Source organism: Mustelus asterias, chromosome 26 (genome assembly GCF_964213995.1).
Source record: "Mustelus asterias chromosome 26, sMusAst1.hap1.1, whole genome shotgun sequence".
Lineage (NCBI taxonomy): Eukaryota > Metazoa > Chordata > Chondrichthyes > Carcharhiniformes > Triakidae > Mustelus > Mustelus asterias.
The window spans coordinates 20059970-20082905 of NC_135826.1; the positions used below are offsets into that span (position 1 = coordinate 20059970).

The 22936-nt window shown below is 46.5% G+C and overlaps 1 protein-coding gene across 1 annotated transcript in view; it reads right to left on the reverse strand.

The window, feature by feature from the left end:
* The window catches only part of LOC144479502 (guanine nucleotide-binding protein subunit alpha-14-like), a 99124-nt gene that overhangs the window by 39842 nt on the left and 36346 nt on the right, over positions 1 to 22936 (reverse strand). Inside the window, exon 2 of the mRNA XM_078198233.1 lies at positions 2533 to 2717. Coding sequence (XP_078054359.1) covers positions 2533 to 2717 — 185 coding nt within the window. The remainder of the gene's footprint in view (positions 1 to 2532; positions 2718 to 22936) is intronic.

Consider the following 22936-nt stretch of genomic DNA (forward strand, 5'->3'; position numbering starts at 1 on the left):
TACACTTTGCTGGCAAAAGCAGATGGAGGATTAATGGTGTGAGATTACCCACTTGAAGATTAGCAAGAAAATAATTTAGTCGGAGCAAATGCTTCATTCAACTAAACAGGTAATATTCCTGTCAGTCACCTGTTCCTTTTTGCGCATGCAAATTAATACTGAAACAACAATGCCTGTTGATATGAAAGTCCCTGACCTCATCTTCCTCCTCGTTCCAACTCCCTCTTGTTTCTAGATACATTCTGCAGTGAAAGGTGAACCCTCCACTGCACATCATTCTTTTCCAAATTCAGGAAAGCGGTCCAATATTTTAACCTGTAACCTGAGCCACATGAATCAAAATGCAGCACTTTCACCATCAATTGTTTCGCATCGTGGGCCTCGTTTAATACCCGTCCAAGTTGCCCTGACAATGTACAGCTGGGCCTTCTACATATTTTCAAGGTTCAAGGTGAGAGGGGGAAATTTTAAGGGAGATGTGCGGGGGACGTTTTTCCACGCAGAGAGTGGTGGGTGCCTGGAACGCGCTGCCAAAAGGTGATGGAGGAAGCAGGCACATTAGCAACATTTAAGAGGCGTCTCGATGGGTACATGAATAGGGAGGGAATAGAGGGATACAGACCGGGTAAAGGCAGAAGTTTATTTTATTGTAGTTAGGGCATCATGATTAGCACAAGCTTGGAGGGCCGAAGGGCCTGTTCCTGTGCCGTACTTTTCTTTGTTCTTTGTCATTTAAACTGCTGCAGTCCCAAGTAGGCTACATTAACACTGCAATGAAGTTACTGTGAAAATCGCCTAGTTGCCACACTCCGAAGTCCGTTCGGGTACACTGAGGGAGAATTTAGCATGGCAATCCACCTAACCTGCACATCTTTAGAGTGTGGGAGGAGACCGACGCCCCCTGAGAAACCCAACCAGACACGAGAACCCACAAGCCAGGAATCGAACCCAGGTCCCTGGCGCTATGAGGCAGCTTTGCTATCCACTATGCCACCATAATCGAGTCAGGGTGGCATGGTGGCACAGTGGTTAGCACTGCAGCCTCGCAGTGCCAGGGACCCGGGTTCAATTCCTCGGGTGACTGTCTGTGTGGAGTTTGCACACTCTCCCTGTGTCTGCATGGGTTTCCTCCGGGTGCTCCGGTTGCAGGTTAGGTTGATTGGACATGGTAAAGTGACCCTTCGTGTCAGGGGGATTGGCAGGGTAAATACTTGGCGTGACGGAGATAGGGCCAGGATGGAATTGTTGTCGGTGCAGGCTCGATGGGCTGAACGGTCTCTTTCTGCACTGCAGAGATTCTATGAATGAATTCCAGGGCCCAACAGTGATCCAACAACAATGAAGGAACAGTGCGGATAATGAGCGAGGGAAACCTGGTAGTGATGATGGTCCCGCATTGCCCTTCTTGGTGGAGAGGTTAAATGGGAATGACGGACTGTCGAAGCAACCTTGGCTAGTGCATCCTGTAGATCACAGATATGATAGGCATAGCAGACTGGTGGTTGGAGTGGGAGTCCATTATAATCATAGAATCCCACAGTGCAGAAGGAGGCCATTCAGCCCATTGAGTCTGCACCGACCACAATCCCACCCAGGCCACCCTATCATCCCACGCATTTACCCTGCTAATCCCCCTGACACTAAGGGGCAATTTAGCCAATGCGCCTAACCTCCACATGTTTGGTTGGAGCATCAGTGAATCAAACTGCTCAGTACTCAGTACTGTAGATGGGCGAGTCCCGCCCTTTGGATAACACAGTAAGCTAAGCTCCTGTCTGCTTTTAATGTTAAAAATGTCATGCGACTATTTAATAAACAGCAACAAATTCCCCTGGTGTTCGGCCAACATTCCTCCTTCAAACACCACCAGCAAAAAATGATTAACTGTTCATTCATCATTTGTTGTTTGTGGAATGGTGATGCAAGACATGACCACCATGTTTACCTTTTGACAATGATTTGGATGAAGTGTAGCACTGTGCCAATATTCATCCACGGCAGTTCCTCAACGGGCACGGCTGACAGGCAAAGGCTCCAGATTGAACTCAGAAATTCATCCCTTGCCATTCTTATTTCATAGAGACTCACACAGGTGATGAAATAGAAACTGATTAAATATAGCCAGAACCATCCTCACATGAAGCAGATAATGCATCCAATAGGGCGGCATGGTGGCACACTGGTTAGCACTGCTGCCTCACAGCACCAGAGATCCAGGTTCAATTCCCAGCTTGGGTCACTGTGCAGAGTCTGCACGTTCTCTCCGTGTTTGCGTGCTTTTCTTCCAGCTGCCCCGGCTTCCTCCCACAGTCCAAAAGACGTGCTGGTTAAGTGCATTGGCCATGCTAAATTCTCCCTCCTTGTACCCAAACAGGCTAGGGGATTTTCACAGTAACTTAATTGCAGTGTTAATGTAAGCCGACCTGTATCACTAATAAATAAACTTTAAAAAAAACTTAATCTTAAAAAGGAAGACTTTAACTTGAGAGATTTACTTTGGCCAATTTTTTTACACATTCCTTTAGATCTTACCTTATTTCCCGGCTGCTGGTATTGTATATTTAAGATGTCCATAGCTCTTACAATGGACTGGACTGCGGTGATTATGTTCTGGTAGACCAACTTTGCAAAGGCTTTCCTGTCTTCCTCGGAGTATCCAGACCCATGGATGATTCTCATCTGTTTGATGAATGTGCTTTTGCCACTTTCTCCAGTGCCTGGTTTAAATGAAACACAAGGTACAAATTAGACTGCTCAATTATTACAGAATAAGGAAAACTGCCAAAGCAACCGTGAGGAACATTCGAGTTCTACATTGTCCTGCAGCCCAACTTACTACACAGTGAGTCACTGATTTCAAATCCATCCATTCACTGGAAGAACATGATCTGAAGGGCAAGTGTTTCTCCATGGAATGGGAAGGGAAGTTCAGGGAAGCACAGACTGAAACCTTAGTGCTTGTCTGCAGCATTTTGTATTAACTGGATAAGGTACATGGTTTGATAATGTTCCATGAGGAGAGGGGGGAGATTGTAATGTTCTATGTTCTGGGTTGTGGATTTTAACAGAGAAAGAACTGTTTGCACGCTTAGATTCAAACAAACACTCAGCAGGCTTTATTGAGGAGCTGCTCTCTGCATTGCATCAAGTACAAAACTGAAAGTAAAACAACAGCCTGAGCCCACATCCTAATTACATCACCATCAAATCATGCGATCAGCTCTCAAAGCAACCCTGCAACCATTTTAAATATATAACTGAGGGCACTCAGAATGTAAATAGGAAGAGACTCTCTTTATGGGTAGGGATTGAGACACAATGGCCAGAATTTTCTGGCCATTCACGCCGGTAGGATTCTCTGCTCCCGCTGCAGTGAACGGAGAATTGGCCGAGTGCCAAATTTTCCATCCTTGCTTACAGTGGCAGCGGGGCGTGAATGGCTTTGGGAAGAATTGTCCCATTCCGTCTGCCACGGGAATCATAGTGGGCGGGACACGAACCATGCAAAGGATCGTTAACCTCATTTCCGACCTTGGGGCGAGCGGGCCGGAAAATCCCGCCCTCTATTTCTGCGGTGTTAGGCTGACCTGACAAGAATCAAAATCTTAAATCCGTCTGCTGCAGTGTATTTTGGTGAAGTGGTAAATGGTGCTGGACTAGCAATCCTAAAGTCAACTGTTCAATTTATATCATGGCAGGTTATGCAACTCAACTATAACTTGCATGTTGGCTCCAGAAAAATGAACCACAAAAGATGTTAGATTGTCTGGAACACATGTTCCACAGCTACTAGCCCAGCTAACTCGAGTTCAAAGTGACCTTGATTTAAAAATAAGGCCCACTGCTATTTTTTCAGGGCAACCATAAATGGGCAAAATATGCCAGCCTAAGGTAGCAGTCTTCCCTCTGTTGTGGGTTCAAGTCCCACTCCAGGGACTCGAGCAGAAAATGTTCGCCTGATGCTCCAGTGCAGTACGAAAGTCATGCTGCACCGTTAGTTGCGACATTAAACCAAGTCCTTCCTTTCAAGTGGTTGTAAAAGATCCCATGGAAATCTGCAAAGAAGAGTCGGAAATTCTCCCCAGTGTCCAGGCTGGGGATTAACCCTCTAACAACACTGATCAACAAATAAAGCTTCTGAAATGTTGGCTGCAATTCGACACAATGCTCCTGGTCTTTTGCGACCCAGTGCAGAGAAGGGGGGCTGGTCAAGGGGGAGGACCAGCTTGCCAGACTGCTCCCCAAGCTGGTCATTGCCAGATCCAGGCAGGGGTGAGCAAAAGGGTCAACGGGTTGACTGTCTGCCCCTCTTCCGCAGCTAGGTTCATGGCCGGGTGTCCTTTGAAAGGGAGCACGCAGTATCCTGCGGCATTCCCGAGGCTTTTTGCACCCACTGGAAACCCTAGGGGCTGGAGTGCTTCATCACCCCCCCCCCCCCCCCCTCCCCCCGAAAACACATTCGGATTTAATTTGGTACAGTTCCTTTTAAACCTCTTCCTTAATTACAATACCCCTTGAAGGGGCTATCGATTAAATTTACCTGGTTAATTTGCCCATTTGCAATATCAGAAGAGTATAAACAAATGATCCGGTCATTACCACATCACAGTTTGTTGGGGGCTTGCTTTGCGCGAATTGGTTCCTGCGTGAACCAGCGTTACAACAGTGGCTCCATTTCAGAAGTACCTCACTGGCTTCGAAGAGCTTTGGTACATACTGAGGTGGCGAGAGGTGCTATAGAAATGCAGTGTCTCTCCTTTTTTTCATTATTTCTCGAGAGGAAATATAAAATTAAAATACAGGTGACTTTTACTCTGGTTTTCGACCACTGTGCCAACCCGAGGGGGAGGAAAGAAAACAAAAGCGAGGGCAATGTAAAGAACACACGACTGCACACAGAGACTGGCAGAGCAAGACAGTGAGCATGTAAATCTCCTCCCATCGCAACCCTTCAAACTCAAGGGCAATGGAGGATGGTAGACCTCCCAAGCAAATGGTAGACCTCCCAAGCACCTCTCACAATGTCAACTGGTGCAGCAACAATAATCTCTCCCTCAATGTCAACAAAACAAAAGAGATTGTCATTGGGAAGCGTAAAGGAGAACACGCCCCTGCCTACATCAATGGGGACAAAGTAGAAAGGGTCGAGAGTTTCAAGTTTTTAGGTGTCCAGATCACCAACAATCTGTCCTGGTCCCCCCATGCTGACACTATAGTTAAGAAAGCCCACCAACGCCTCTACTTTCTCAGAAGACTAAGGAAATTTGGCATGTCAGCTACAACTCTCACCAACTTTTACAGATGCACCATAGAAAGCATTCTTTCTGGCTGTATCACAGCTTGGTATGGCTCCTGCTCTGCCCAAGACCGCAAGGAACTACAAAAGCTCGTGAATGTAGCCCAATCCATCACGCAAGCCAGACTCTGTCTACACTTCCCGCTGCCTCGGAAAAGCAGCCAGCATAATTAAGGACCCCACGCACCCCGGACATTCTCTCTTCCACCTTCTTCCTTCGGGAAGAAGGTACAAAAGTCTGAGATCATGTGCCAACCGACTCAAGAACAGCTTCTTTCCTGCTGCTGTCAGACTTTTGAATGGACTTGCCTTGCATTAAGTTGGTCTTTCTCTACACCCTTGCTATGCCTGTAATACTACATTCTGCACTGTCTCCTTTCCTTCTCTATGAACGGTATGTTTAGCTTGTATAGCGCACAAGAAACAATACTTTTCATGTATGCTAATGCATGTGACAATAATAAGTCAAATCAAATGGTTCAAGCAAATAGCTGTTTCATAAATGTATTTCTTCCATTTAAAGAAAGGAGCAACATTCTGTGGTTAATCAGCCATGCTATGACTATAGTACGTACAAATTACTATTTGGAGCATTGGCTGGATCAGGTGCGGATAACATCATTTTTTTATTCATTCGTGGGAAATGGGCATCGCTGGCTGGGCCAGCATTTATTGCCCATCCCTAATTTCCCTTGAACTGAGTGGCTTGCTAGGCCATTTCAGAAGGCAGTTGAGAGTCAACCGCATTGCTGTGGCTCTGGAGTCACACGTAGGCCAGACCAGGTAAGGACAGCAGATTTCCTTCCCTAAATGAGATTGGTGAACCAGATAGGTTTTTCTGTCAATCGACAATGGTTTCATGGTCATCAGCAGCAGTAGTTGTTCCCTTTAGTTGAAGGGTCAGTTACGAGGGGTCACAAGTTAAAATCACAGAATCCTACAGTGCAGAAGAGGCCCTTCGGCCCATCGAGTCTGCACCGACGCATGAAATGCCCTGACCTGCCCACCTAATCCCACTTGCCAGCACTTGGTCCATAGCCCTGAATGTTATGGCGTGCCAAGTGTTCATCCGGGTACTTTTTAAAGGTTGTGAGGCATCCCGCTTCCACCACCCTCCCAGGCAGCGCATTCCAGACCCTCACCACTCTCTGGGTAAAAACGTTTTTTCTCAAATCCCCCCTAAACCTCCCACCCCTCACTTTTAACTTGTGATTGTTGGGAGGTTTAGGGGGGGGGATTTGAGGAAAAACCTTTTTATCCAGAGGGTGGTGATGGTCTGGAATGCGCTGTCTGGGAGGGTGGTGGAGGCGGGTTGCCTCACATCCTTTAAAAAATACCTGGATGAGTACTTGGCGCGCCATAACATTCAAGGCTATGGGCCAAGTGGGATTAGATGGGCAGGTCAGGGCCTTTCATGCGTCGATGCAGACTCGATGGACCGAAGGGCCTCTTCTGCACTGTGGTATTCTGTGATTCTTAATTCCAGGTATTTTTTATTGAATTCAAATTCCACCATCTGCGGTGGCGGGATTCGAATCCTGGTCCCCAGAACATTAGCTGACTTTCTGGGTTAATAGTCTAGTGAGCATTCCACTGGGCCATCATCTGCTGCACCTTTGAGATTGACAAGGAAGGGAAATGAATGCATTGTCAATGCACTCTCATTTATATGGTAGACAGGTGAAATTATTAAGATTTGAATTCCAATTCAAAACTTTTCTCCAATGAACATGAGTAACTTTCATTACCTCATACATTTGGACTCAGACCATAACAATATACAGTAAAGTAAATACAATTTAGTTATGTACAGTAGTGCTTTATTCTGTAAAATCATAGAATCCCTACAGTGCAGAAGAAGGCCCTTCGGCCCACTGAGCCTGTACCGACCACAATCCCACCCAGGCCCTATTCGGGCAACCCCACGCATTTACCCTGCTAATCTCCCTGAGACTAGGATCAGTTTAGCATGGCCAATCAACCTAACCCGCACACCTTTGGAGTGTGGGAGGAAACCGGAGCACCCGGAGGAAACCCACGCAGACACAGGGAGAATGTGCAAACTCCACACAGACAGAGACCCAAGGCCGGAATTGAACCCGGGTCCCTGGCGCTGAGGCAGCAGTGCTAACCACTGTGCCAAAGTGCCACCCACCTCTAGTTAAAGTCGGCGTTGGTCCCAGAGGACCATAGGCTGCTCTCACCTTTGAAGTGGGGAACTGACTGGTGACAATTTAACCAAAGGGTCACCACACCTCAGGCGAGGGGCAAGGTTGAGAAGGCATTGTTCATGAATAAATTCAGCCGGTGAGGGAATTGAACCTACGTTGTTGGCATCGCTCTGCGTCACGAACCAGCCATCCAGCCTGTACGTATCTACAATTGTGGTTAACTGTAGCTCCCTTATGATCAACTCTGGCCTGAATCAGCACTGACAATGCAACCAAACTGCAGGAAAAGGCAACAATGGTTACTTAACGAAAACTTTGGCTGGGATTTTCCACTCCCACCATCATCATGGGTGGGACAGGAAAACTTGGAGAGCCATTGACTTTTAACAGCTCTCCAAATCGGGGTGGGGGGGGGGGGGGGGGGGGGGGAAGATAAGAGAGAGAGATTTTTATGTGATGGATCACTTCCCATTTTTTAACATTCTGCTTTCCCCTTTTACACGTTTCTCTGCCACTGTCAGGCTAAGTGGTTTAGTATTTGGTGCCACTGTTCTGCATAAACGTAGTCAATCTTTGCTCACATGATATATTCTTAGCCTCTTACTTCCACATGGAGAATGTGATGTTCAAACGGTGCCGTATTGTGGTCAGGCCACACTGTGAATGCTGCTGTGTCTTGTTTGCAAAGGTAGTACAAGAAAGATATTCAGCCTTTTTGTTAATGATTCAAAAATATAGAGCAACAACGCTGATTCCTTGCCTCCAGAAGATTCATTCTTTTCTTAATTCTTTCACAGGATGTGAGCACCAGGCTGACAGTAACAAATCTGTGCTTCTGCCATTTGTTGCCCATCCCTGATTGCCCTCGAGAAGGTGGTGGTGAGCTGCCTCCTTGAATTGATGCAGTCCATGTGGTGTAGGTACACCCAGAGTGCTGTTGTGGAGGGAGGTTTTGATCCAACGACAGTGAAGGAGTGGTGACATAGTTCCCTGTCAGGATGGTGTATGGCTTGGAGGAGGGGAACTAGGAGGTTCCCATGCATCTGCTGCCCCGATTTTTCTAGGTGCTGGAGGTTGTGGCTTGGAAGGTGCTGTAGAAGGAGCTTTGATGAGTTGAAGTGCATCTTGTAGATGATAGACACTGCTGTCAGTGACGGAGGGAGTAAAGTAGTGGATAGGATTCTAGTCAAGCAAGCTGCTAGGTTTCAATCATCTTGAGTGTTGTTGGAACTGCACACATCCAGGCATTTGTAAAGTATTCCATCACACTCTTAACTTGTGGCTTATAGATAATGGACAGGCTTTGGAGAGTCAGGGGGTGAGTTACTCACCACAGAACTCCCAGCCTCTGACATTGTAGCACTGGTATTTATATGGTTGGTCCAGTTCAGTTTCTGGTTAATGGTAACCCCCAGTTACTTTGAAAGACTGTGGAAACTTGGGTTCTCTTCATATTTGTAAGGAGATGACACAGGGGGAACCTCAGAGTGTAGTATAAGGGTCTGGAACAAACAAGATTATTGTGGGACTGAGTACAGTAACGGCCACACTGTGACGCGAGAAGGCACATGGTCCAGACCCAGGGGTCAGTGTGGTGTTGCACCAAACTGGATTAAGATCTAAGCATGGAGATAGATCCTAACCTGTACCCTTGCCTATGCATGTCTAAATAGTCCCACTTGTTAAAAAAAAGGCTGACAGCTAACCTGCTGAAGGCTCTGAAGACTTCTTTAAGCACCACCATTCCGTAACTAACACCCCATCAACATGGAATAATATAGAAAAGGTAAGTGAGAGTAGAGCCTGGTGACTGGTTTAGATTGGTGAAAAGTACATTGTCAATTGATGCTGCAAAAGTGAATCGTGTGGAGGGCGTAGAAGGTCTGCAGAGAGATTTGGACAGGCTGAGTGAGTGGGCGAGGATCTGGCAGATGGAGTATAACGTTAACAAATGCGAGGTTATTCACTTTGGAAGAAATAATAGCAAACTGGATTATTATCTAAATGGAAAGAAATTACAACATGCTACTGTGCAGAGGGACCTGCGGGTCCTTGTGCATGAGACGCCAAAACCCCAGTCTGCAGGTGCAACAGGTGATCAAGAAGGCAAATGGGATGTTGGCCTATATCGCAAGGGGGATAGAATATAAAAGCAGAGATGTCTTGCTGCATCTGTACAGGGCATTGGTGAGGCCGCAGCTGGAATACTGTGTGCAGTATTGGTCCCCTTATTTGCGGAAGGATATATTGGCCTTGGAGGGAGTGCAGAGAAGGTTCACCAGGTTGATACCAGAGATGAGGGGTGTTGACTATGAGGAGAGACTGAGCAGATTGGGTTTGTATTCGTTGGAATTTAGAAGGCTGAGGGGGGGATCTTATAGAGACCTATAAGATAATGAAGGGACTGGATAGGGTAGAGATGGAGAGATTCTTTCCACTTAGAAAGGAAACTAGAACTAGAGGGCACAGCCTCAAAATAAAGGGGGGTCAGTTTAGGACAGAGTTGAGGAGGAACTTCTTCTCTCAGAGGGTGGTGAATCTCTGGAATTCTCTGCCCACTGAAGTGGTGGAGGCTACCTCGTTGAATATGTTTAAATCACGGATAGATGGATTCCTGATCGGTAAAGGAATTAGGGGTTATGGGGATCAGGCGGGTAAGTGGAACTGATCCACTTCAGATCAGCCATGATCTTATTGAATGGCGGGGCAGGCTCGAGGAGCTAGATGGCCTACTCCTGCTCCTATTTCTTATGTTCTTATAAAACTGTTCCTTAGAATAATGTGATGACGTTTCAGCAGGGATAATGATCAGAGATAATGAACTTCAAGCTTCCAGAAGAGAACACTCGATACGATGATGGTGGAACTGTAGGTATTTCCAGCAGGAAATCCTGAATGACCCTAACTTATTTCCACCTTTCCTGTTAACATAGAATCCCTACAGCGCAGAAGAGGCCATTCGGTCCATCGGGTCTGCGCTGTCACGCTGACAGAATATCTTATCCAGGTTCTCTGTCCCTCCCTATTCCCGTTACCCCACACATTTACCTTGGCTGACCTACACATCTTTGGACACTAAGGGACAATTTAGCATGGCCAATCCGCCTAACCTGCTCATCTTTCGAGTGTGGGAGGAAACCGGAGCACCCAGGAGGAAAACCACACAGACACGGGGAAGAAGGTGCAAACTCCGCACAGTCATCCGAGGCCAGAATCGAACCCGGGTCCCTGGAGCTGTGAGGAAGCAGTAGTAACCACTGTGCCACCGTGCCGGCCGTAAAAGCAAACTCTCAGCCGCCCTCTGCAGTTCAAGGGCAATTAGGGATGGGCAACAAAATGGTGGCCTGGCTAGTGACGCCCACATCCCATGAAAGAATAAAAAATAAAGTTACATTTGCAATGCTTAACCATTCTGGAAAGAAACTACTATGCAATGAATTGTGAAGCTGTAAGTTCAGAAGATCAAAGGTTTCACTGGATTTAATGGTCATTTCCCTCTATAGATGGGGAAAGTGTTGGCTGCAGAAGGGGCAGGACAGAGTCAAGTGGAGGAGATTTTGGGCAGGGTTTTCCTGTTCCGTCCTCCATTGGGATCATCCGGTACCAATAAAAGTCAACGGCGTTTTGGGTGGCCTGTAACAACCCCTGTTGGACCTGAAAATCCCAGGTCTTTGACTTTTTGAATATTCTTACTTCTTATCAGAAAGAGTTCAAGTTTATTTATTAGTGTCACAAGTAGGCTTACATTAATACTGCAATGAAGTTACTGAGAAAATCCCCTCGTCATCACACTCCAGCGCCTGTTTGGGTACACTGAGGGAGAATTTAACATGGGCAATGCACCTAACCAGCACATCTTTCAGACTGTGGGAAGAAACTGGAGCACCCGGAGGAAACCCACGCAGACACGGGGAGAACATGCAGATTCCGCACAGACAGTGACCCCAGCCGGGAATCAAACCCAGGTCCCTGGTGCTGTGAGGCAGCACTGCCTGAAACTGAATGGGCATTTCTCATTCCAGATTTCCATTGCCACCCCTGCATGCCCATGTGTTCTTTTAAAAACTTTTACTTCCAATTTCCATCGATTGCTGAAGCAGCACGGTGGCACAATGGTTAGCACTGTTGCCTCACAGCGTCAGGGACCCGGGTTCGATTCTCGGCTTGGATCACTGTCTGCGTGGAGTTTGTACATTCTCTCTGTGTCTGCGTGGGTTTCCTCCGGGTGCTCCGGTTTCCTCCCACAGTCCAAAGATGTGCGGGTTAGGTGGATTGGCCACACTAAATTGCCCTTTAGTGTCAGGGGGACTAACTAGGGTAAGTGCATGGGGTTAAGGGGATAGGGCCTCGTTGGGATTGTGGTCAATTCAGACTCAATGGGCCGAATGGCCTCCTTCTGTACTGTAGGATTCTATGAGGGTTTTCACACTGGGATCTGCTTCTCTAATGTAGTCAAGTGCATCATAAAACTTCGCATTCACACAACAGAGCAGTCAGATGATACTGAGGGAAATAGATTCAGGATTTACAGCATTTAATTTCGGCTGGCAGGAAGTCACAGCAGCGCTCGAAGCAAGTGTAGGACTGCCAGCAGCTGTTCTGTCTTCAAAGTATCGCGTGACAAGGGAACCTGTTCAACTGCATTGTGTTCCCAACAGTCAAATTAAAGGGAGTTCAAATATGACACTGACAGTGTTAAAGGCATTTACTGCGCATGTAATCTTTTGCTTAAATCATAGCGGCGAGGTGCTAGTGTTACATTCTTTGAATGCTATCTATTGTCCATATACCTTTCGATCAGAAGCGTCATTAAGGTTCAGGAAGAGGAGAGGGTTGACTTGCTGAGAAAAGAGTTTCCTTTTCTTACACTCTCCCAGAAGGAGAAAAACAGTTCAGACCTGTGTTCTTATTTCCCCGTTTCAATGTTTTTTTTTCCCCCTCTTGGGCAAGATCATATGATCTTCCTGCAATCCCACTGCCCTTATCCAGTTTCCGGTTAGATTCAGGAAGGATTGTTGGAGCAAAGCGATTGGCAAATTTATTTGATATCAGAGGAAATCTGTCCCAGTTTTAACAGATTTTCCAGGACATTGAAGAAATTAATCAAAAATATACACAAGTTTGTATCGATCTATTGCTTCTACCCAGGCCTGTCACATTGTCAAAGATGCTCCAGGGTCCTTCTAGATAGTTGCTAAAATATATGATGGGTGGATATTCCTTTCGGAGGTAGGGAACCAAAGTCGAGGCTGTTTGCAGATCCCGAACCCCCCCCCCCCCCCCCCCCCAGGGAAAACAGCCACCTCTTAATTGGTCTAGAGATGGGTTTGGAGGCCAATTTGTGGCAGTCGGACGGGGAACGGAGGCAGCACTGCTCAAATGGAGGCCAAATGGAGAAAGGACAATCACAGTGGCTGTCTTTTCTCAGCTGACCCATCTCTTCACAGGACAGTCAGAGGCCTGGAACCCAGGGCAGCTCCTGTATTCCTGGAGGACCTCCTGGAAGCTGTAAGGGAGAGAAGGAAAGCACTCAGAGGAGGACAGGAGAAGGCTACCCACCTAGACTAGGCAGGAGATAGCTGACATAGTCAGAGGAAGGAGTATGGTGTGCAGAAACTGGATCGTGAGTGGGAAAAGATTCAACAAACGATGCAAGGTGTGTGCAATCTCCAAGCCTCATTTATTCACCCTCCGGACAACACGTGCTTTCCCTAAACTTAGGTTAAGCGTGGGCCTAGGGCACTTACTGTCACCTCACAGTTGCTTAGAGACTTGCTAGCACTGAAACATGCAGCTTCTAATGAGTATGAGTAGCTGGCATTGTTCCTGGAGGACAGCAATGCCTTCCCTTTGCCTCTCTTTTGCCCTTTCAGGAGCTACAGGTTCATCCTGCCTACGAGAGCACCCAGACTGGAGGAGGGGTTATTCTACCTTCACATGACCATAAGCACGGAAGAGGGAGAGTCATGGATATCACCAGGATTGTAAACCATGAGAAGGTCAGGCAAGCTGAGATAAGCATTGGTGATGATAATGGTGAATTGAAACAGCAATGCATTCAGTAGGGGCATGCATTGCAATCCACTCTGTCCAACAACATTCCATAGAAGAGCTATACTGGGAGCATCAGCGCTCCAGAGGCTTCTGCGCTCCAAGGCTGGTTCTCCTGATCTCGTTTTGTGTTCCCAGAAGGTGTTAACGTCCAGGAATTGAGACCAACTTCCTCAACATCGCTAAGCCAAGCACCAGAGCTCAGAAGAACCACCTCACATCCATCAAGTACACCTCCATCAGTGCAGATAGTCACCTCAGGTGAGTTCATAGAAATATGTGAGTTCTCATATGCGGTTTGATAGGGTGGCACTGGGTGATGATCAGTTACATTCTTCTCATGCCAATTAGAATCATAGAATCCCGACAGTGCAGAAGGAGGCCATTTGGCCCATCGGGTCTGTACTGACCACAATCCCACCCAGGCCCTATTCCCATAACCCCACAGATTTACCCTGCTAATCCCCCTGACACTAGGGTCAATCAAGCATGGCCAATCAACCTAACCCGCACATCTGTGGGAGGAAACCAGAGCACCTGGAGAAAAACAGGGAGAACGTGCAAACTCCACACAGATAGTGACCCGAGGCTGGAATTGAACCCGGGTCCCTGGCGCTGTGAGGCAGCAGCGCTAACCACTGTGCCACCAAATTGCACAACATGGATCAGTAAAGCAACAATGTGAGTTCTTTATTTGAATATAGGACTATATGCATACAATGTTAACTAGATGGCCGAGTATAGTACATCCAACTACAGCTGCTTGTAGACTGAATACAAGCCATGGGATTAATGTAGCAATCTTGCTGATGAGGGAGTGATTGACTGCAGTTTAAGGTATGCTCGCTCAAAGGTACGTGGGCCTCATATTACAGCATAGAGTTCAATGGTGGGTTGTTGGGGGGGGGGAAGAGAGAGAATTTAGCAGGAGGCCCAAAAATTAGTTTTGCACCAACATGAATTTCCCACCTGGATTTTTCCACTGGCGTCTGCCACAGCGGATCGGAAATCCCCCTGGCGGCCAACGTGAAACTGACTTATATCCCACTTGTGGAACGCAGGTGAAGGCTCACTCGGAATCTTTTCCCCACAGCTGGTTCTCCATGCAGAAAAAAAACACACCAGTGGAAAGCGTGGGGAAGTTGTTGGAGAAGATTCTTAGAGATAGGATGTATGCGCATTTAGAAAGGAATAAACTCATTAACGATAGTCAGCATGGTTTTGTGAGAGGGAGGTCATGCCTCACTAACCTGGTGGTGTTTTTTGAAGAAGTGACCAAAATGGTTGACGAAGGAAGGGCCGTGGATGTTGTCTATATGGACTTTAGTAAAGCGTTTGACAAAGTCCCTCATGGTAGGCTAGTGAAAAAGGTTGGATCTCATGGGATAAAGGGGGAGGTGGTTAGATGGGTGGAGAACTGGCTTGGTCATAGAAGACAGAGGGTGGTAGTGGAAGGGTCTTTTTCCAGCAGGAGGCCTGTGACTAGTGGTGTTCCGCAGGGCTCTGTATTGGGACCTCTGCTGTTTGTGATTTATATAAATGATCTGGAAGAAAGAGTAACTGGGGTGATCAGTAAGTTTGCGGACGACACAAAACTGGCAGGACTTGCAGATAGTGAGGAACATTGTCAGAGGCTACAGAAGGATATAGATAGGCTGGAAATTTGGGCAAAGAAATGGCAGATGGAGTTCAATCCTGATAAATGCGAAGTGATGCATTTTGGTGGGAATAATGTAGGGAGGAGCTACACGATAAATGGAAGAACCATAAAGGGTGTAGAGACGCAGAGGGACCTGGGTGTGCAAGTCCACAGATCTTTGAAGGTGACGTCACAGGTGGAGAAGGTGGTGAAGAAGGCATATGGCATGCTTGCCTTTATAGGACGGGGCATAGAGTATAAAAGTTGGGGTCTGATGTTGCAGATGTATAGAACGTTGGTTCGGCCGCATTTGGAATACTGCGTCCAGTTCTGGTCGCCACGCTACCAGAAGGACGTGGAGGCTTTGGAGAGAGTACAGAGGAGGTTTACCAGGATGTTGCCTGGTATGGAGGGGCTTGGTTATGAGGAGAGATTGGGGAAACTGGGGTTGTTCTCCTTGGAAAGACGGAGGATGAGGGGAGACTTAATAGAGGTGTATAAAATTATGAAAGGCATAGATAGGGTGAACGGTGGGAAGCTTTTCCCCGGGTCGGTGGTGACGTTCACGAGGGGTCATAGGTTCAAGGTGAAGGGAGGGAGGTTTAACACAGATATCAGAAGGACATATTTTACACAGAGGGTCGTGGGGGCCTGGAATGTGTTGCCGGGCAAGGTGGTGGAGGCGGACACAATGGGAACGTTTAAGACTTATCTAGACAGCTATATGAACGGAGTGGGAATGGAGGGATACAAAAGAGTGGTTTAGTTTGGACCAGGGAGCGGCGCGTGCTAATTGTTCTTTGTTTCTCGTTTCAAGGCTTCATTCTATGATCAACTTGCTGGTGCCAGTACAGAGCGAGACTGCGGATAGTTGGGAACCTGTCTCGGGGGCAGGGAATTCATATGGTGTTCGTGGAAGTGGAAATGAATAGGGTTGGGAAGCATTTTCCGATCAGGGCCAGTGTGATCTCCTGGACTCGTTTCGATCGCCTCAGGGGGTCGGAGAGGAATTTCCCAGATTTTTTTTCCCCATATTGGCCCTGGGGTTTTCACTCTGGGTTTTCGCCTCTCCCTGGAGATCACATGGTCTGGAATGGGGGGGTGGGGGTGAGCTAATAGGTTGTGATGAACAAAGCATCGTAGCTGTGAGGGACAGCTCGGTGGATAGGATATTAGTATGTAGATAGGCTGGAAAATTGGGCGGGGATCCTGGGTTCAGGATTCAATCCTAGACCGGGGAGCGGCGTGGGCTTGGAGGGCCGAAGGGCCTGTTCCTGTGCTGTATTGTTCTTTGTTACACATCTGGAACAAAGTGGCCTGCAGATGTCAGGACTCACCTGAACAATACCTGGGGCTGTCTCTAAAGTTCAGGATAGAGGCCACCAGCAATCCTGGACCCTGGAAAACAACAGCTGTGTATAGTGGTGGTGGGTGGGGGGGGGGGTGGGGGGGGGGGGGGGGGGAGGTGATGTTGGGTGCCTTTTCAATATGGCGCCCTGATAAGATGGCGAACTATGCACCGATGTGGAGATGCCGGCGTTGGACTGGGGTACGCATGTTCACCTGGTGTTGTGAGACTTCTTAAAGTCCAACAGGCTTATTTGGTAGCACAAGCCGCAAGCTTTTAGAGCGCTGCCCTTTCATTAGGTGAGTGGGAGTTCTGTTCACAAACAGGGCCTCTAAAGACACAAACTCAATTTACAAAATAATGGTTGGAATGCTCACTAACTGTCCTGTTTGGAGACAATACACATCTCTTTAACCTGTGCTTAACCCTCTCTCCACTCACATTGTCTGTACCTTTAAGACTTGATTACCTGTAAAGACTCGCATTCCAACCATTATTTTGTAAATTGAGTTTGTGGCTTTATATGCTCTGTTTGTGAACAGAATTCTCACTCACCTGATGAAGGGGCAGCGCTCCGAAAGCTAGTGGCTTTTGCTACCAAATAAACCTGTTGGACTTTAACCTGGTGTTGTGAGACTTCTTATTGAACTATGCACCATCAGGCCTGCGCTGCCATGGAAAACGGCGCAAAACGTCTAATTGCATAATTAATGAGGTCGTGGCCAGAAGATTTGATGTGTTTTCCCACTGGTCTTCGTAGCAGGAAAGACTCCACGTTCCCAACCCCACCATGGGAATTAGTCTCACACGGGAGAATTCCACCCATTGTGTCTAAATAAACCATTATACAAAGCAATAAATTCACCGGTCTCCAAAATGTATCGGTAACTTCCTTATCTGTCCAGACCTAGTATCATAAATTCCCTACAGTACAGAAGGAGGCCATTCAGCCCATCGAGTCTACACCAGCCACAATCCCACCCAGACCTATTCCATAATCTTCCACATTTACCCTGTTAATCCTCCCTGACACTAGGGTCCACTTGGTATGGCCACTCAACCTAACCCTCTCAACTTTGGACTGTGGGAGGAAACCGGAGCACCCGGAAGAAACCCACGCAGACACGGGGAGGAAGTGCAAACTTCACACAGACAGTGACCCGAGGCTGGCATTGAATCCGGGTCCCTGGCACTGTGAGGCAGCAGTGCTAACCACTGTGCCACCATCACCATAACGGTGATCTTTGCTGGCGGTTATTGTACGTTTTCTGTACACTGGCTAGGGATGCTTTGTTTATGTTGTGTCTTGCACTGCTGCAATGGAGCTAAGACCTCAAACTATATTTTTGTGATCTGTACATATCTATCTGTCTGGTTAATTTATAAATTTTAAAAACTGGAAGAAGGCTTTGAAATTACAGAAGAAGTCACCTCACTATTTTGTATGTACTGGGCAAATCCTAAATTGGGTTTACTTCAGACAAAAGTTTTTACATCATTCCTGTAATGACTTTATCGAGGTGGACCTGTTAGAATAGGAGCTCCCCGATTGTGGCAGTTAATGCTATCCAATCCGGGAGCCCTGTAGAATTATATAATGTGGTGTGTCGGGGTTACCGGCACTCGGGGTGTACACTCTGTACTGGGAAGTACCTGTCTGAGTATTGCCAACTCTTGTAAATCAATCTAGATTTGGTCAAGGAACACTGGCCTCGTGGGAGTTATTTCGACTCCCACATATTTCTGTCAGTGACACTTAACTGTCTCCCATTATCAAGGAACCAAATAGCATCCCTCTTACAAAGGCTCAGTCTGATGCACTCGCCTTTTCTATATTACAGGCTCGACACTTAATCTATTAAATTGGAAGCATGCTGGCACATTTGCTGATTGGATACGTGATCTTACACAGAATCTCAAACCTGAGAAATTAGAATACATTATAACAGTACTGCTGTTACATAAGTTCCATAAACACTGCTGGTGTTTATGTAACTTGGCAACCTTCCCTAGATTGTTTTGAGGAACTACTGCTCGCTACTTTCATATAACCCTAACTAGATTCTATATGTTACGTAATGTGAAACTATATTTGTCACATGATTGTTGTTGATTTTCTTTTCATTTATCTTTTTGGGGCTCGGCAGTGTTTTGTCATCGTTTTTTTTTCCTTTTTATTCTCTCTTTATAAGTTTGTTACATTATTGCTGTATTCCAAGCTATGTTCTGTGTGGTTATTCATTCATGTTGCTCACAACACCCATTGTTGATAAAACTGAATGAACAGAATTTTTACAAATACCTGAAGCCATATCTGGCTGTGACTTTCAAACACAAATGACTATCTGGCCAAGAGATGACACCTCATTATCTCTGTGAGCTGCAGAAACCAATTTCAAATGCAAAGGGCCATCTACATTTCCTAATGCAGGTCTGGCCAACAGAACCTAGTCTGCTAGGACAAAGAACCCTGCAGCTCCCTTTCAAATTCTTAATGGTTGAAATGTTCACAATCTCAAGAATTGACCCGTTACTGTGCCCTGTTCCCCTTGGTGAACATAGTATAAATAATGAGACTTGAAGTCACACATGTCCTTTTATTGATAGAGAGACAAGAAAAGAGGTATAAAGTGGAGAAGGAGATTAAGAGACCGTCTATGGTGAGTGAAACCTTGGGACAGATGTGAATCCCTCATTGGCAGAAAGCATCCACACATCCCAGGCTGTATCTTCAATGGAAGGGTTAGTGAAGGTGGGTCTGTGTGAGATCCCAGGCATGCTTTTCCTTCTGAATCAGACAGCATCTGTTAAATCAAGCCCGAATCAGATGATCCCTCACATTGATGGTGCTCTGACAATATCATTGATTCCCATGGCAGGCCCAGTCACCTGCCTCTGCTACCATGACACCACTGTGCTTTTCATCCGCCCCCTCTTGTTCTCCTGAGCCGTGTCATAGAATCAATAGAATCCCTACAGTGCAGAAGGAGGCCAGTTGGCCCATTGAATCTGAACCAACTCTCTGACAGGCTATCTTACCCATGGACCTCTCCCCTGCTCTATCCCTATGACCCCACACATCTGCTATGGCTAACCTACCTGAAAAAACATGATGGAAGAGACTCAGGGAACCACTGAATCCCAACAGTGCAGAAGGAGACCATTGGGCCAATCCAGTCTGCACTGACTCTCCAAAAGAGCATTTATCCCTGTAACCCCACCCACTTACCATGGCTAATCCATCTAACCTACACATCTTGGGACACTAAGTGGCAATTTAGCACGGCGAATCCACCTAACCTGCAAATCTTTGGAGTGTGGGAGGAAACCGGAGCACCCGGAGGAAACCCACGCAGACATGGGGAGAATGTCTTTGTGGAGTTTGCACAGTCACCTAAGGCTAGAATTGAACCTGGGTCCCTGGCGCTGTGAGGCAGCAGGACCACTGTACAGCACTGTGCCACTGTACAGCACTGTGCCACTGTACAGCACTGTGCCACTGTACAGCACTGTGCCACTGTACAGCACTGTGCCACTGTACAGCACTGTGCCACTGTACAGCACTGTGCCACTGTACAGCACTGTGCCACTGTATCCTTCTAATTCCCCCCAGCTTTGTCCGCACTGCTGGCACAGATCAACTTCACCCACTCCATTCTTCAGAAGTTGCGTATTCAGTAAAGGTTTCATGAGTGAAGCCTCGAGCCTTTCTTTAGGATTAATTAGACATTGTGCCAGCCACAAAAGCAAAGAGCTGAGAAGCAGTCTATGGTTACACACATACAGCTAGCAGACATGTGGGAGGATTACAGAAATAATGCTTGCACCAGCGAACTGCACTGTCAGGGAGTGCTGGTTTAAGTTAGGACTGTAACCTTGTAGCATTGATGTTATATACGCGGCCGTCCAACAGCCGCTGGACATGGAGCAGAATTGCCCACCACAAATCCTCAGGGAATACAAATATCCTGAGTGAGGCGCTTGCTCAGCAATTTCCATCCCGGCTGGATAAAGTGCATGATCCAAAGCATAAGTGGATGAAAGCAAAGAACAAAACATTTTCCACATCCACATCAGTCTATCACACAAGTTAGATGCAGGATAAAATCCCACTGAACTAAAAAAAAACACCCCTTCCCAGCCTTATATCGGAACAGCACTCCTCTCTCCTGGGATATTGCCCATTTCTTGCATTAAGCCTTCTTGTGACCTTTTGGAGTGTGACAGGCACACAAAATAATAATTTTCTGTTTTGGAGTCAGATTCGTGAAATGTGGGTTGACAACGGCTAAAATGGTTTCACGCAAGACCATTAGTCAGAAAACTTGCAAGCCATCAATCTAGGTTGGAATTCAACTTAAACCTAGGAGTGAAAATTAACCTGTCCCATAAAGGCATGAAAGACCCCGAATAGCGGCTGAGGTTATTTGATTTGATTATTGCCATATGTATTCATATACAGTGAAAAGTATTGTTCCTTGCGTGCTGTACATACAAAGCATACCATTCATTGAGAAGGAAACAAGACAGTGCAGAATGTAGTGTTACAGTCATAGCTAGGGTGTAGAGAAAGATCAACTTAATGCGAGGTAGGTCCATTCAAAAGTCTGATGGCAGCAGGGAAGAAGCTATTCTGGAGTTGGTTGGTACGTGACCTCAGGCACATTGGCCATGCTAAATTCACCTTCAGTGTACCCGAGCAGGTGCCGGAGTGTGGCAACGAGGGGATGTTCACAGTAACTTCATTGCAGTGTTAATGTAAGCCTACTTGTGACACTAATAAATAAACACTGATGTAAATAAAATAAAACAGTTGCAAGGGTTACCCTAAAGCATCTCTATTTTATTCAGAAGATCGAATATAACTATGCACAACTTGCCTCAGAATTTAACTCAAAAGTGCCAACTAGTTTTATAATTCTCTATTCTGTGCTCCTATCTCTTTTTGTTCAAAGGTCGCAAGGCCCAAAGCCTGCCTCTATTGATGCATGCAGGATGCCATCAAGATTGTGATACTAACAGAGGAAGAGGAGATAAATGAACAAGTACAAATCAACTCAGCCGCTATTAGGGGTTTTACTAGTCCGTAGATTGGGAGGGGAAAAGAGCATTGAGGGAATACTGGGAAAGAAAGAACTAGTACAACGGACTGTATAATGTATGTAATCACAGTACAATATGGGCGCCGAGAGAGAGAACAAGAGGGCACAGATTAAGAACTAGAGGTCACAGATTTAGGTGAATTATAAAAGAAGCAAATGTGATGTGAGGGGAAAAAAAAACTTCTTCAAACAGCAAGTGTTTCGGGTCTAGAATGCACTGCCTGGAAGTGTGGTAGAGGCAGGTTCAATCCAGGCACTTAATGGGGCATTAAATGATTTCTTGAATAGAAACCATGCGCAGGGGTACAGGGAAAAGGAAGGGGAATGGTACCAAGTCATAATGCTTATACAGAGAGCCAGTGCAGACATGAGCAGAATAGTCTCCTTCTGTGCCATAGTAATACTGTAATGTAGGATAGAGTATATGGAGCTTGGGAGGAAAAACAAATAGGACCATTCAGCACGGTGGCACAGTGGTTAGCACTGCTGCCTCACAGCGCCAGGGACCCGGGTTCAATTCTGGCCACGGGTCACTGTCTGTGTGGAGTTTGCATGTTCTCCCTGTGTCAGCCTGGGTTTCCTCCCACAGTCGAAAGATGTTAGGGTTAGGTTGATTGGCCGTGCTAAATTGCACCAAGATGTGCAGGTTAGGGGGATTAGCAGGGTAAATACATGGGGTTGTGGGGATAGGACCTGGGTGGGATTGTCGTCGGTGCAGGCTTGATGGGCCGAATGGCCTTCTTCTGCACTGCAGGGATTCTATGATACACAGTGACTATTGTTTGGTGATAGCATCATTCGACACACTCTGGTTTGTGCCAGCTCTTTGAATTAGCTATCCAATTAGCCCCATGCACCGACTCCTACCACATAGCCCTCTGTTACTTTTCCTCTTTCAATCCCTACTGTTGAATCTGCGGCCAGCCCCCGTCAGTCGGTACATTCCAGCTTATTGTTAAAACACAGAAGCAAGAAACTGTGAGAGAGGTTTCAAACCTTTGAGGTGAGGGAAGAAATTTCCACCGCGTGACAACGATTAATTTGTATCAAGTTAAGAAATCAAAACATATTAGATAGAACGGTTTGCATTTTTTAACGGTACATGTATGTTTTAAATAATTTTCTTTCAAGTACTCCAGAGATGATTTTGCAGGTTGCAACATGTTACTGTACATCCTCAGACTTGTGGTATTTATTGAGAAGACTATGTTCTACCTAAAATAGACGTTTGCGATTTTCAAAATGATTAATGATATCTATGATAATCAGGTCTCTCTTCCCAGGCTTAAAAGCTAGAATTCCAAAGGCAACTTGATATCTGAAAACACT